The 14902-nt window shown below is 36.9% G+C and overlaps 3 protein-coding genes and 1 pseudogene across 3 annotated transcripts; all 4 read left to right on the forward strand.

The window, feature by feature from the left end:
* The first annotated feature begins 2625 nt into the window (after nt 1-2625).
* On the forward strand, nt 2626-3036 carry LOC130501857 (polyadenylate-binding protein-interacting protein 6-like). The gene has a single exon (XM_056996679.1). The coding sequence runs from the start codon at nt 2626-2628 to the stop codon at nt 3034-3036; it is 411 nt and encodes a 136-aa protein (XP_056852659.1).
* A 790-nt stretch (nt 3037-3826) lies between these two features.
* LOC108822251 (cysteine--tRNA ligase 2, cytoplasmic-like) lies at nt 3827-6011 on the forward strand. Its single transcript, XM_056996678.1, has 4 exons — nt 3827-4528; nt 4607-4894; nt 4971-5096; nt 5192-6011. Exons 1-4 carry the CDS (start codon nt 3827-3829, stop codon nt 5756-5758), a joined length of 1683 nt encoding a protein of 560 aa, XP_056852658.1. The 3' UTR covers nt 5759-6011.
* A 328-nt stretch (nt 6012-6339) lies between these two features.
* LOC108819814 (probable protein phosphatase 2C 64) lies at nt 6340-7151 on the forward strand (annotated as a pseudogene).
* A 4424-nt stretch (nt 7152-11575) lies between these two features.
* On the forward strand, nt 11576-14510 carry LOC108822078 (uncharacterized). The gene is made up of 6 exons (XM_056996677.1): nt 11576-11736; nt 12004-12199; nt 12410-12970; nt 13214-13625; nt 13736-13817; nt 13891-14510. Exons 1-6 carry the CDS (start codon nt 11707-11709, stop codon nt 14098-14100), a joined length of 1491 nt encoding a protein of 496 aa, XP_056852657.1. The 5' UTR covers nt 11576-11706; the 3' UTR covers nt 14101-14510.
* Nucleotides 14511-14902: the final 392 nt, after the last annotated feature.

The raw sequence follows: 14902 nt of genomic DNA on the forward strand, positions 1-14902 counted from the left end.
TCCGAAGATCAAGGAATTAGACAAGAATAGTTACAGGTCACTCTCGGGGATGAGGTCTTAGGTCTTATTATGTGTGGGAGATCACGGGACCGCTAAGCATGTCAAACTAGTTTGAATATGGAAAAGCATGTATCAGCTTCTTAAGATTCAAACCCTTGCTCCACGCCTATAGTCTATAGACTGGACTTTGGATAAAAATATGAAATTTTGATTACTACATTATCAAGTCAAAATTATAAGAGAAATTTAAGTTATACTACGGATGAATTCCATTTCTTAGAAAACAGAAAACTGTCCTGACTATAGCTGTGAAGAAAGGGTTTGAAACAAGATTACTTAATCTTCACTTTTCATTTATGACTTAAGAGAAAGCTAACCAAATCCATAACACACAACCTTCAATGAGTTTCCTCGGTGGTGCTTATTAGCTCTGGTCTCCATCTAATCCTCACAAGACTAAGCTAATCTAGGTTCCACCAACTACTTAAATAAATAAGAGAATACTTTAGCTGTTTTCAGACCAAAGAACTTTTAACAAGCTTGGAAAAATCTTTTTGGGTAGTAAATTCATGGACCCACATGTGAGGAATGGTTTGTCTCCACTTCTGTTTTCAACTCTGGTAGTCAAACTCATGGTTTTGAATCTTTGCAAATTAGATAAACTTTCTAAATGCCGGGTCAGCCTTAGTCTAGTGGCTAAGTGACACCCAAGACACCGGGGTTCGATTCCACCTTCAGGAATTCCTGGGTGTGAGATTTCTCCAATTGACAAAAAAAAAACTTTCTAAATTATTTGTTTAAATTATATTAGCAATGTGAAAAGAAAAAATATGTCATATAAAGTGTGCGAGGAAATGAACTAGTGGGTTTCTTTGAGTTATCTCATGCACCGACCACTAAAAACTAAAAAGAGATATGGCGCGCAAGTTCAACAAGCCCATTATGAAAGTATCGTCATATCCGTATATATATGTTTGTTTGAACATTCTTTTAGTCTTACAAATCTTCTCGCTGTTGACCAAAAAAATGGCTACAAACTTTTCCTTATTATTCAATTAAAAAAATCAAATAAATTAGCGACCAGTGTATCACGATCACATCAACGTTGACGATATTTATGGAACAATAAATCTAAATGTTCATGTCACTATTTGTGAGAAGAAAAATAATCTTCTCTTTTTTTTTGCGCAACTAAAATTAATCTTCTCTATGAATGAGGAAAAGAATGTTGAATGCGTGTAAATTGGGTCAAAAATCTTACTCCACGAGTCCAATCATTTTTTCTGAAATTCATACATAGACAAACGACAAAAATCAACTATATAGCTCGAGTTTATCATCAACTAGAGCCGAGAACCATATATATATGTATTTTCTTAAAAGATTTTCATTTTTAAAATTTTAAAATTTCTTACACGAGACAACTTAAACAATTATATATAAAAAAAATAAACTAAACCACAAAACCGGTCTCATCTAGACCGGGATGATTCGATAAACCAACTAAAACTAAGGACAAAAAAAAAACCAAATGCTGAAACATATATTTAAACCAAGTACTAAATAACTATCATAAAAAATATTTTTTTTTTTGTGTTCAAACGTAAAAACATATTCTGAAGTTATGATTATATTAGAAATTAATGTAATGTTCTTTTGCATTTGTAATCACAGTCACATGAGTAAATGACCAGATGTGTTACATCTTAGTTTCGTACTTACTAATACTGTTTGAGCATCTCCATTAGAGATTCATGGGGAAAGTGTGAGAGGTTCATGGGGAAAGTTCACACGTTTGCCAAGAAAAAAATATATTAAAATAACCTTTTTTAATGAATTGTATACATATTCATGATACATCACGGTTTTAAACTTAACAAATGAGAGAAAATGAGTAATTGTTCCACGGTAGATTCCACGGTTTAGTTAATCAATCGGCGATTTTCGTTAAACCATGTTCACGGCGGACAGAAATCGGTTTGCCGAGTAATTCCACCGATCATCTCTAATTCGCCACGGTGACCCATTGCGTAACGAGTTCTCGGCCGAGTAATCGGTGACTCGGACGAGTTTCTGAACATGGAATTAATAGACACGTCACGTCAAAATATCCGAGAGGATGAGAATGACTATAACCGGGTCAAGGATAAAGATAATAACGTCGCCAAACAGATGATGCGTCAAGTTAAACGCTTCCTTCTCCTTTACCGATCAAAGTCCATTATTGAGAGAGTCTCTCGAACTTTTTCTTCAACGCCCCCCGCCCTTGATTGTTTTCTTCTTCTGGTAAGCTCGTTTTCTGCTTCTTCTCCATTAACAACAGCGAGCGATCGCAACGTTTTAAATTTGTGAATCAGTTTCTGTAGATCTATCTTCGTTAGGCTTCGTTATTCCTCCTGATTCGTTTCCGGGAATTCATGTGTGTAGAATCGATTCCTTTAGATTGATTTTGACCTAGGCGTTACGAACAACAAGTGAAGCTGATCATATTATCATAGATTTTTTAAATTTTGTAACGATGATCTCCTTGTGACATCAGTTTTGATTTCACGTGATCATTCTGATTGATTGGAATCATAGTGACAATCTTGTTTGATTTTGGTTTACTGTATGAACGGTTGAGTAATGAGTTTGCTTGTTCTTTGTTCAGTACAACGCTTAGCGATGAAGCCAGGAAAATCAGCTTTGAATCCCCACGCAGGAGCTTACGTACCACTCTCGAAAGAAGAGGGTTGTTTTGCAAAGCCTGCTGCTGCTGCTGCCACACTTGACGTGCAGTACCAACCCTGTGGAGCATATGGTTATGATGGAGTCCAAGGAATGGGAATTTTTTTAGGTTCTCAAATGTACACGCCAAAGACAACATCATCTTCTCACAATCAGCAGATGAGGGATGAGGATTTGGATTTGGAGTTGGACACGGAAGAGAAATTTGCAGCCCTTTTAGATAATTTGTCTCACGAGTCTATCATAGATGCTTACTTGGCCAACAATGGTGATTTGGATGCAACCATCGACATGAATCAGCTGCTCTAGGTAAATTCAATCAATCGCTTGCTCAGGAATATGTGTGTTTGAATTCTAGGTGGAAACATGTTCTAACATAATAACATCATCCACGCAATAGCTTTGTTAACAAGTTTAACATATTAATTCTAATCCTAATATTATTACATGCCTCCAATTCTAAACTTTCAACACAAAAATCTTTCTTATTCATAATATTTATATTTTTCTCTTTGTAGAAAAGCAACTCATATAGTATCCATTAGAGCAATTCATCCGTTTTTTGGATACATACAAAACATTATTTACATATTCACATTATATAATTAGTGTTAGTCACTTTAATTAAGCATGTGTTTCCTTTTACTCTTTTTTTTTTTACATATCTTACTACTATGTTAGGTCGAGATTAATGTTATATTATTGAGATTAATGGTACTCGCCTTATAATGTTAGGTCCAGGTGTGCATCTTACTATGCAGTAACTCTTTGGGAAGATTATTCTACTCAAATCTATGAATATTTTGTAAAACTAAAACACCACAACTAAACAACTCATAAATTAAAACAAACATAAAAATATAGAAACAACATAAAATTAAAACTAATAAAAATAGTATCCAAATTATTATCCTTTTACTTTCGTAAAATATTAATACCCGCGTAGGGTGAGTCACCTAGTTAACATACGTTTACCAATTTAAAAGACAAACCAAAACTAAATGCAAATAACAAATTAAGTAAAATTTCAATTTTTTTTTAGTTTTTTTTTTTTACCATTGTGTTTATTTCCTCTTTTTGTTATTATTATTATTAACAGATGAACGGTGGGAAAAGGAGGTTGTGGCCGACAATAAATAAATTAATATATAGATTCGTTATAGATTGGGAAGGTTCGCAATTAGGTTATCCGAAGATTGAGAGAGAGATGGAGGTGGAGACGATAATGGCGTCGAAGGATTTGTGTTTGTACAATACGATGACGAATCAGAAGGAAACTTTAAAGCCAATCAATCCAGGGAAGATCGGAATGTATGTCTGCGGAGTCGCACTTCACAGTTACGATTCCCTCAATCTCCACGAAGCTCGAACATCCGTTGCTTTTGACGTCCTTTACAGATACTTAAGGTACTTGGGTTACCAAGTTAATTATGTGCGGAGTCTTGGAGACCTTAATAACATGCTATTCTTAAAAGCTGAGTTCCATAGGGAGAACCCAGTAGACTACAGCAGTCGCCTCCGCAAGCAGTATCTTGCAGATATGAATGCTCTTCAGTGCCTCCTTCCCACCCACGAACCTCGTGTCAGTGACCATGTGGAGCGCATCATCAATATGATTATAAAGGTCATTGAGAAAGGTTATGGGTATCAAGTGGGTGGTGATGTTTTCTTCTCGGTCCATAAGTCACCAAACTATGGTCAACTACTTTCTAGTCAATCACTAGCTGGTAATCGAGTCAGTCGGCGTGTTGCGCTTCTTGATCTAAAAAAGCGCAATCCTGCTGACTTTGCACTGTGGATGGTATGGCCTGTTTTTTTTTTATTTCTTTCTTTTTTTATTATTATTATTATTTATTATTATTATTATTATGCTGTGAAGGCTGCAAAACCTGGTGAAGAAGAACCAAGCTGGGAGAGCCCTTGGGGACTAGGTAGACCAGGATTGCACGTAGAGTGCAGAGCAATGAGCACCCTTTACCTCCCTCCGAGATTTGACATTCACGGTGGTACTGCAAATCTGAAATTCCCGCACCATGAAAACGTGATTGCCCAGACTTGTTGTGAAGAAGATAGTAGTGGTGCGAATTTCTGGTTGCACAGTGAGCAAGTCATCTACAACGACGACCATAAGTTGCGAAGACATGGTCGATATATTACAATTGGAGAAGTAAGTTTTTTCTTTTATCTTGTTCACATAAATAAAATTTAGTCTCTGTTGTGGGCTAATATGCAGCATTGTGTAGATGATGGTCGTGTTTCACCCACTGGCTGTGAGATACTTCTTGATGAGTGTGCACTACCGCACTTCCCTGACCTATACCAAGCACGAGCTAGAGGTTTCGTCAGACTCTTTGTATAATGTATATCAGGTACAACACTACTTTCCCAACTTTGAATTAATGGTTTGCCAATGTTTATTTATTTATTTATTTATTTTCATATCTCTCTTTTTTTTTCTGTTTAGACATTACAAGATCTTGTTGAAGCTCTGGCTCCATATCAAGAAGCACTAAAAGACAAGAATAGAAAGTACTATAAGCAGACTTCAGAAGCTCAAGACGCTATTAAGAAATTGTGGAGGGATTTTGAAGAGAAAATGTCAGACGACCTGAACTCACCTCACATACTCAGAGACGCGTTGCCAAGAACGATGAAACTCATCAAGGTTTTAATCACCAAACTCAAGAAGAAAACGAAGAGGATGTCGCTGGTTGTGTCGCTGGTGGAGCTCGAGAAAGCAGCGAGGGGAATCCTCGATGTGCTTGGTCTGCTCACGAGTCTGAGCTACGAAGAGCTTTTGAAAGAGATGAAACAAAAGGCATTAGGAAGAGGAAACTTAGGGGAAGAAGAAGTATTACAGTTGATTGAAGAAAGGAAAACGAGACGGAACCTGAAAGACTTTAAGAGAAGCGACGAGATTAGAGCTTGGTTGAAAAGCAGAGGAATCTCCCTCATGGATATTCCTGGAGGAAAAGACACTCTGTGGAGGCCCTCCTTCCTTTTCAGCCCTCAGCCTAAACCTGGAAAATGATACTCTGTGGAGGCCCATGCTCCCTTGCAGCTCTAAGCCTTAACCTGGCGAGTCAAAGGCAACACCTCCTTGATCATTTTAAACTTATGCTTCTTCTGCAGCATAATGAACTCTTTTTATGTGTCTACTCTTTTTTTTTAATTTATGTTTTGTTGTTGTCCAATGGAAGACATATTGATGACTTAGGGCCTTATGTTTAAACAAATGCTGTGTGTTTTATTTTATGCCTTTATTGGAATTCATATTTTTCTCAGTCGCACCCTTGTTCCAATAGGAGTGAACGGCATATTGTATTTATGCACCCTTTGTTTTATCATATTGTACCTGTCATCTACTGTTTAAGACGTACTACATTCATTGTTAACATTATTATATGGTAATAAATCAGGTTCTTTTCAAGCTGGTTCTTGTAATTGCAAAATCTGCTGATAGCTTTTCGAGTCTGTTGCCTATCAAAAAACTGAGAAAGGGGTACACACTTTTGAGAGTATAAACCTGGAGGCTGTTCAAACCATATGTGCCATGCTACTTGAAGTTCCAAGCATGACATCGAACCCACATGATGCCACACGCACTCATGCTGCCTTGTATGCGTCATCTGCGATGGGAAGCTCTACGTGGCCAATGCTGGGACAAGTCATGAAGGCAACAGGAGATGTTCACGCCACTCAGCTGTCGACCGAACATAATGCGTCTATAGAGTCAGTGCGAAGGGAGCTTCAGGCTCTGCATCCGAACCATCCGGATATAGTGGTTCTGACTTCTGAAGCATAACGTTTGGAGAGTAAAAGGAATCATTCAGGTGAAATAAACACACACAAAAGTCGTATGTTTGTATATGTTGTTACATACTGCTCTGAGTGATTTGTAATGGCAGGTTTCAAGATCAATTCGGGATGTGTATCTGAAACGGTCGGAGTTCAACAGGGAACCGTTGTATGCGAAATTCAGACTGAGGGCACCGTTCAGCAGGCCGTTACTGAGTGCAGAGCCGTCGGTGACGGTGCATAGGCTGGAGGAGGAGAAGGACAAGTTTATAATATGTGCGTCAGATGGACTATGGGAACATATGAGTAACCAAGAAGCAGTAGAGATGGTGCAGAATCATCCGCGTAACGTGAGAATTAAGCACTCATAAATTGTTTTTTTTCTTTCTTTGTGCTAGTGAGTGAGTCTTTATAAAGTGAAAAAACACGTAATTGGTGATGTGCAGGGGATAGCAAAGAGGCTGGTGAAAGTGGCGTTACAAGTAGCGGCAAAGAAGAGAGAGATGAGATACTCAGACCTTAAAAAGATAGAGAGAGGGGTGCGAAGGCATTTCCATGAAATAGTAACTAAAGAAAGAAAACAGTTCATCTTAAAACTACTTTATGTTTGAAATAAACAGGCTATTATTGACTGTGTATGAAACATAAATAAAATAGTAACTAAAGAAAGAAAACAGTTCATCTTAAAACTACTTTATGCTTGAAATAAACAGGCTATTGACTGTGTATGAAACATAAATAAAAGCTCATGTCAGAAGATCAAGGAATTAGACAAGAATAGTTACAGGTCACTCTCGGGGATGAGGTCTTAGGTCTTATTATGTGTGGGAGATCACGGGACCGCTAAGCATGTCAAACTAGTTTGAATATGGAAAAGCATGTATCAGCTTCTTAAGATTCAAACCCTTGCTCCACGCCTATAGTCTATAGACTGGACTTTGGATAAAAATATGAAATTTTGATTACTACATTATCAAGTCAAAATTATAAGAGAAATTTAAGTTATACTACGGATGATTCCATTTCTTAGAAAACAGAAAACTGTCCTGACTATAGCTGTGAAGAAAGGGTTTGAAACAAGATTACTTAATCTTCACTTTTCATTTATGACTTAAGAGAAAGCTAACCAAATCCATAACACACAACCTTCAATGAGTTTCCTTGGTGGTGCTTATAAGCTCTGGTCTCCATCTAATCCTCACAACAGAAAGCTAATCTAGGTTCCACCAACTACTTAAATAAATAAGAGAATACTTTAGCTGTTTTCAGACCAAAGAACTTTTAACAAGCTTGGCAAAATCTTTTTGGGTGGTAAATTCATGGACCCACATGTGAGGAATGGTTTGTCTCCACTTCTGTTTTCAACTCTGGTAGTCAAACTCATGGTTTTGAATCTTTGCAAATTAGATAAACTTTCTAAATTATTTGTTTAAATTATATTAGCAATGTGAAAAGGAAAATATGTCGTATAAAGTGTGCGAGGAAATGAACTAGTGGGTTTCTTTGACTTATCTCATGCACCGACCACTAAAAACTAAAAAGAGATATGGCGCGCAAGTTCAACAAGCCCATTATGAAAGTATCGACATATCCGTATATATATGTTTGTTTGAACATTCTTTTAGTCTGTACAAATCTTTTCGCTGTTGACCAAAAAAATGGCTACAAACTTTTCCTTATTATTCAATTCAAAAAATAAAATAAATTAGCGACCAGTATATCACGATCACATCAACGTTGACGATATTTATGGAACAATAAATCTAAATGTTCATGTCACTATTTGTGAGAAGAAAATTAATCTTCTCTTCTTTTTTTGCGCAACTAAAATTAATCTTCTCTATGAATGAGGAAAAGAATGTTGAATGCGTGTAAATTGGGTCAACGATCTTGCTCCAAGAGTCCAATCATTTTCTTTGAAATTCATACATAGACAAATGACAAAAATCAACTGTATAGCTCGAGTTTATCTTTTTTTTTGCCATCTGAAAGATATATTATTTGAAAGAGAGAAAAATTACAAAGGTCCAAACCCAGCCCAAACGAAAAAAAAACCATACCAAAACCCCACAAACGACAAAACCCGAAGCCCAAAGGAAAAACGAGATCCAACAGCCGCACCGCTTCCCCGCAGCACACACCTCCACGTGTCGAAACCACAACCGTCTAAGAGACGCGTGTCGGACGCAGGTGCTTCGTCTTCTCACACGGCTCGAACTCGCCGCCGGGGCCATAACCGCACCTTCACCGGAGCAACAAGACACCAACTCTATCCCATACAGAGGTCGACGCTGAACTGAACCAAACCACATCAGAACCACCGAAATCACCGGGAATAGACCAAAGGACACCGAAAACCACCTCCAACGACAATATTAGAGGTATAGGGGTCGGCGTCAATCTTCAAGGGCCCGAACTTCAGAGAGCTTCTATCGGCGTCGCCGAGATCGCCTCCGAATTCAGCCACCCATCACCATAACGAATCACCCTTCTCTCAGCCCGAACACATCCGTGGGAATCAGAAGCCGGCGACCAATACCAAAAATGGGAACAACACGGCCCCAGAGTCAACCGCCGGCGAATAACGGAGCAGACGCCACCGTTTCCCGGAAACTTGAAGACGGACCACCACCGTAGACTAAGATGCATGACCGTAAATTAAAAAAGAAAAGAAAAAACAGAGGCAAAAGAAGTCTAATACGATGACCGGACCGGCGGCGGCAAAGAGAGCCGGAATCGCCGGCCGGAGACTGCGAAGCGACGGTGAAAGCTCTCTAGAGAGAAGTCAGAGGAAACCTAGAGAGAGAAAATCATAAACAGCAAACTAATGTCTTCTAGCTCGAGTTTATCATCAACTAGAGCCGAGAACAATATATGTATTTTCTTAAAAGATTTTCATTTTTAAAATTTTAAAATTTCTTACACGAGACAACTTAAACAATTATATAAAAGAAATAAACTAAACCATAAAACCGGTCTCATCTAGACCGGGATGGTTCGATAAACCAACTAAAACTGAGGACAAAAAAAATCCAAACGCTGAAACATATATTTAAACCAAGTACCAAATAACTATCATAAAAAACATATATTTTTTTTGTTCAAACATAAAAACATATTCTAAAGTTATGATTATATTAGAAATTAATGTAATGTTCTTTTGCATTTGTAGTGACAGTCACATGAGTAAATGATCAGATGTGTTACATCTTAGTCTCATACTTACTAATATTGTTAGAACATCTCCATTAGAGGTTCATGGAAAATTCACACGTTTGCCAAGAAAAAAATATATTAAAATAACCATTTTTTTATGAACCTGTCCCTTATGAACTCTCTGCAGTGAACTTCGCTATGGTGAGTTCATCACTGTTTCGTGGATTCTACGACACGTAGCGGTCTACGACTGGTCTAATTTTATTTTTTTTAATCAAACAGAAAAAAAAGTTTTAATAATAAAATATTGAAAACTTCGAACTCTAAATGGGATTCACTAATGGGATGTTCTTATAGACCTTAACTAAGAAAAAAAAACTTGAGTCAATTTTGTTTATCTCCTTGTAAGAAAAAGAGAGTTAATTTTCTTTCATGTGAGAAAAATGTACGCTGAAAATAAAAAACTTGTCTTTTGGAAAAGAGAATAATCTCATATATTTTCTGTGTAAAAGCATGTTCTTGAAGAAAAAAAATCTAATTAAAAAAGATCTCTTTTGAGGAAAACAAGGTTAGTCTATAGGAATCTAGCTGAGCTTGAGCCTCACAATACGTACACCCTCGCCAATTGTTTATATCATTCGCATGTTTTGAATTTTATAAGCCGATAAAAACTATAATGTACTTAATTAAAGTTCTAATTAAAATTCACAGATTGTTTAATTTGGCATTGCTGCTCGGTATGGCACAAATCCTCCTCGAATCTACGTTATAAACAATATTATTTAAACTTTTTTTCATGGTAAAACTTTTAGATACAGTTGAATATTTAACCTAAGTTAAATGTGGTAAGATAGAGGTAGTCAATGGAATATTTTGATTCTGGTTAGATGTATAACTGGAATTTTTTATCCATAAATGATAATTTTCCACAATGAATATATGTACAGTAGTATTAAATAGAAATCTATAAGAGAACAAAGAAGAAGAGAGCTAGTCAACGGTCAAAGTGACAGAGAAAGGCAATGCCCTAAAGTGGTGTCAGTTCGATTGCTTACGTTTCAGTACTGATTTACATTTGCATTGCGAATCTACACACAATCACTTCTTCGGTTTCTTCTTTAAATCAAACAAAACGAAGTTTCTCTTTTTATTGCCACTATCATAATTACTAGGAGGTCAATAAAAACACATGGGATGTTGTGTATACTATTTACAATTTAACAAAAAGAATGTTATTTACCTTTCATTCATTTTTGTTTACATCCATATGTTGTTCTGTTTTAGTTTAGAAGTACTGCATTTTTTATTATTATAGTCATAGAGAGATGAGTGGCCCAAAAAAAAGAATTCACTGTGAAAAGAAATGATTAAGATATTACGGCGACTGTCGAGATTCGAAAGATGTATATAAAAATTAAGTTGATTTTTAAATTCTACTAAAATATTAGTATCATAATTTTTTCCTTTTGGCATGAAGTATTTCAAGTATATATTTTTGTATCTGAAAAATCAAAAACATTTTTCTTTTAACATGTCTAAAAGCAAAATCATTGCAACGGGAAATTTCTCTCAAAAATCATAATCATTGCAATGATTTTTAACTCAGATGAAATAGTGTTTTTACAATGTCAAATTCACACATCCATTTTACTTTATGGCTCCATATATTTTCTTAATTATTTTTTTCAATATTGCTCCAATACAAATAAATTGAAGTGCTTTTCGAGATTTAATTTGATAGGAAAATATATTCATCACTCAAATACCAAAAAGCAAGAGATCCCAAAACTCCCATTATATAGAATTAAAAATACAAGAAAAAAAAATCCCTCTTTTTCAGTTATTATCAAAAAATTCCCAAAAATCTATTAAAGGAAAAAGAAGCTACAGAACACCCATTTGTCCCCCTTCTTCTTCTCTATTAGAGCGAGACAAAGCTTGTCTGGTCTTACTTCAACCTTATACAAATATATAATCTGTATAATATATAAACATAAAACAGATACAGAGGACTTGGCATTGGCAATGGAGTACGAGAGGATTGAGAAGGTGCAGGTAATTAACTCTTCTCTCTCTCAAGTACCTTACAGTGAGTTTCCTCTGTTGAAGAATTTCTGGGAGAAAGATATGAACTTTTTCTTTTTAAATCCTTTTTACTGTTAATTTCATCCTTTTTTCTCCTCCCTTCAATCAAACAGTTTTGCTTTATCTGAAAAAGTTTATTTTGTTCGTCCTTTAAACTATTGAAGAGTTTAGCAAAAAAAAAAAAAAAACTATTGAAGCCATGAAAAATGCAACAAGTTTCGGTTTATATCTTTGCAGAAGAAGAGCATGCTCTCGCCAACGAAGCTGAGAATGAAGCTAATGGGTCCGCACAATAATAACAAAAAGAAAGAAGGGTCTAACAATAACTCTTCAAGAACGTCTCCTGTTCGTCTTCAGGTCTCTGACGGCACAGAATTCTCGAAGAACAGCTTGCTTGCTTCTAAATCTGATTCATACGACGACGATGATAATGGTCTGTTCTCTCCTCTTCCTTACCTCAGTTTGTCTTAGAATTGCTAAATTCTCTGCATTACTCTGTTCTTGGCCAAAGTCTCTGTCTTTGCTCTGTTCTTGGCTAAAGACTCTGTATTTGCTCTGTTCTTGGTCAAAGTCTCTGTCTTTGCTCTGTTCTTGGTCAAAGTTTTTTGTCTTTTACTCTGCTCTTGTCGTGTGTGGCTTGTAGTGGCGGCTTCAACAACGGACATAGGAGTAGCTAAACCGCCGGTTTTGGACCTAACCGATACTCAAGCCTCGAGACATCGGTCTGAAGGTCTTACGAGAGAAAACAATCAACTGAAAAAAGCTGACATGAGTGTGGCTCCGCGAACAACACAAGAAGATGAAAATCTTGATTATGACAGTAACGCAAGCTCCTCAAGCTTCGAGTTTCACGGTGGTGTTCGTGGAGATCGTTCGAATCAGAGCCATGTCTCAAGAGCATACTTTTCGAGACAAATCCCATCCAAATGGAACGATGCTGAGAAGTGGATAATGAGCAGACAGAACATGGTGATGAGGAAGAACGGTCAAGGGAACCGGATGCCTGTTAAAGTTGTGACCGATAATACAGGTTACGAGCATAGCAACTCTAGGATACAAACTGATGGGTCCGACAAGTTCCCTAATTACGTTCCACATCCTGTTCTAACTCAAGGTTATGGAGGAAACTTGTTGATCGATCAACCCACAGGAAGCAATGATCTTGTGGACACAACAAAGGACTCATCACGTAACGATACTCCAGGTAAAAGAATAAATAAATACTCTCAAATTAAAAAAAACTACCTCATGTTTTTATGCAAATTAATTAGCATACAAGAAGAAAATTTCTTAAAATAACATTTATTGAATAATTAATAAATATGTACTCTACATATGGGGTTGGGGTTTTGGTGATTAATTTTTAAGGTTTAGTGTATTTGTTAAGTTTTAAATATTGAAGCTCACTGAAATTGACAAGATGTAATCTTTTTCTTAATGTGTGAAGCTGGTCCTGTGATTCGTTCTGTATGTATGAGAGATATGGGAACTGATATGACGCCAATACCAAGTCAAGAGCCTTCAAGATCTGTGACACCAGTTGGTGCAACAACTCCTCTTCGCAGCCCGACTTCGTCTCTACCCTCTACTCCTAGAGGAGGCCAGCAAGAAGAGTCACTAGACCCGTCAGCAAACACAAAAAGAGAACTATCCGAGGAGGAAATGAAAGCGAAGACGAGAAGAGAGATAGTAACTCTCGGAGTTCGGTTAGGGAAGATGAACATCGCGGCTTGGGCAAGTAAAGAAGAAGAAGAGGAGAACAAGAAAAACAAGATAGATGCAGAGGAGACACAGAGGATTGAGTTTGATAAACGAGCTAATGCTTGGGAAGAAGCAGAAAAATCAAAACATAATGCAAGGTCTGTATTCTCTTAACCTAAAACCAAATATCAAACTTGCCAGTGAAGAAACATAAAACAGAATACCTAAAACGAACCTGTTTTCATTTAAAACTTAAAATTTTCTTTAGGTATAAGCGTGAGGAGATCAGAATCCAAGCTTGGGAAAGTCAGGAAAAAGCCAAACTCGAAGCAGAAATGCGACGAATTGAGGTATGTGAGGTGTTTTTGAATACTTATGATTGGTCACTTGCAAAAAAGTCAATGATAAAAGCATTGTTGGTAGGCTAAAGTTGAGCAGATGAAGGCTGAAGCTGAAGCAAGGATAGTGAAGAAAATAGCAATGGCTAAGCAAAGGTCGGAAGAGAAACGAGCTTCTGCAGAAGCTAGAAAATCCCGTGATGCCGAGAAGGCAGTGGCTGAAGCCCAATATATCAGGGAAACCGGTCGAATACCGGCTTCAGGTTACAAGATATGCTGTGGTTGGTTCTCATGAGGCACTGGAAATGTTTTCTTTCGACTTTTGAGAACCTTTTGTGTAATATATAAATGGAATGCATTCTGTGCTGCATGGGTTCAAAGAGAAAGGAACAATTTAAACCAGAACTAATATAAACAGAAACCACTTGTAGGCCTGATAAATCACTGGAAGTAAAAGTTTGTCGTTATGGTTACATGTTCACATCATATTACTTGCAAACCAAAGAACTGTAATAGTTCATAGAGGCCCTCTACACTGATATGTTTGGGCTTTGAGCTATGGTCCAATGATTAGAAAGTTCATGAGTATTTTTGGTCCAGTTAGCCTAATGATCAAGCATCAAATGTTATTAATCATATCTGGAGCTTGGGATTTTTTCTGTTAAATGGTAAAATATCATATAAATAAATAAAACTTAGGAGTTAGGACTTGTGATTAGACCATCTCCAACGGGAATCCTTCCCAAATCCTTAGCATGATTAATGAATATAATAATAATATTTTGACTTAATTAGTGAAGGATCAATCCTTGGAGAAGGATTGGAAGGACTCAATCCTTAGGTGTCTCTCTCTCAATCTCTCCTCCCTCTCAATCTCTCCTCCCTCGCTCTCCCTCAATCTCTCCTCTCTCGCTCTCTCTCAATCTCCCACCATGGTTCCTCTATCACCTTCCTCTTCTTCTTCGTCGCCCAACCCTAGATTGATCCCTCCTCGTCAGTTTCTTATCATCTGTTTCCGATTTAGTATTGATATTTTTTTATTTGTTTGATATCCTCTTATTCTCATCTGTCTTTATGTAGAAAGGGTATCTCTGCAT

The sequence above is a fragment of the Raphanus sativus genome, unplaced genomic scaffold (assembly GCF_000801105.2).
Source record: "Raphanus sativus cultivar WK10039 unplaced genomic scaffold, ASM80110v3 Scaffold0312, whole genome shotgun sequence".
Classification (NCBI taxonomy): domain Eukaryota; kingdom Viridiplantae; phylum Streptophyta; class Magnoliopsida; order Brassicales; family Brassicaceae; genus Raphanus; species Raphanus sativus.

Bases quoted from the DNA above. Each gene is read 5' to 3' on its own strand.
- LOC130501857 (XM_056996679.1), top strand. From the start codon at position 2,626: ATGAGTTTGCTTGTTCTTTGTTCAGTACAACGCTTAGCGATGAAGCCA.
- LOC108822251 (XM_056996678.1), top strand. From the start codon at position 3,827: ATGAACGGTGGGAAAAGGAGGTTGTGGCCGACAATAAATAAATTAATA. The intron at 4,529-4,606 runs GTATGGCCTGTT...TATGCTGTGAAG, and splicing joins CTGACTTTGCACTGTGGATG to GCTGCAAAACCTGGTGAAGA. The intron at 4,895-4,970 runs GTAAGTTTTTTC...AGCATTGTGTAG, and splicing joins GATATATTACAATTGGAGAA to ATGATGGTCGTGTTTCACCC.
- LOC108822078 (XM_056996677.1), top strand. From the start codon at position 11,707: ATGGAGTACGAGAGGATTGAGAAGGTGCAG. The intron at 13,626-13,735 runs GTCTGTATTCTC...AATTTTCTTTAG, and splicing joins AAATCAAAACATAATGCAAG to GTATAAGCGTGAGGAGATCA. The intron at 13,818-13,890 runs GTATGTGAGGTG...CATTGTTGGTAG, and splicing joins CAGAAATGCGACGAATTGAG to GCTAAAGTTGAGCAGATGAA.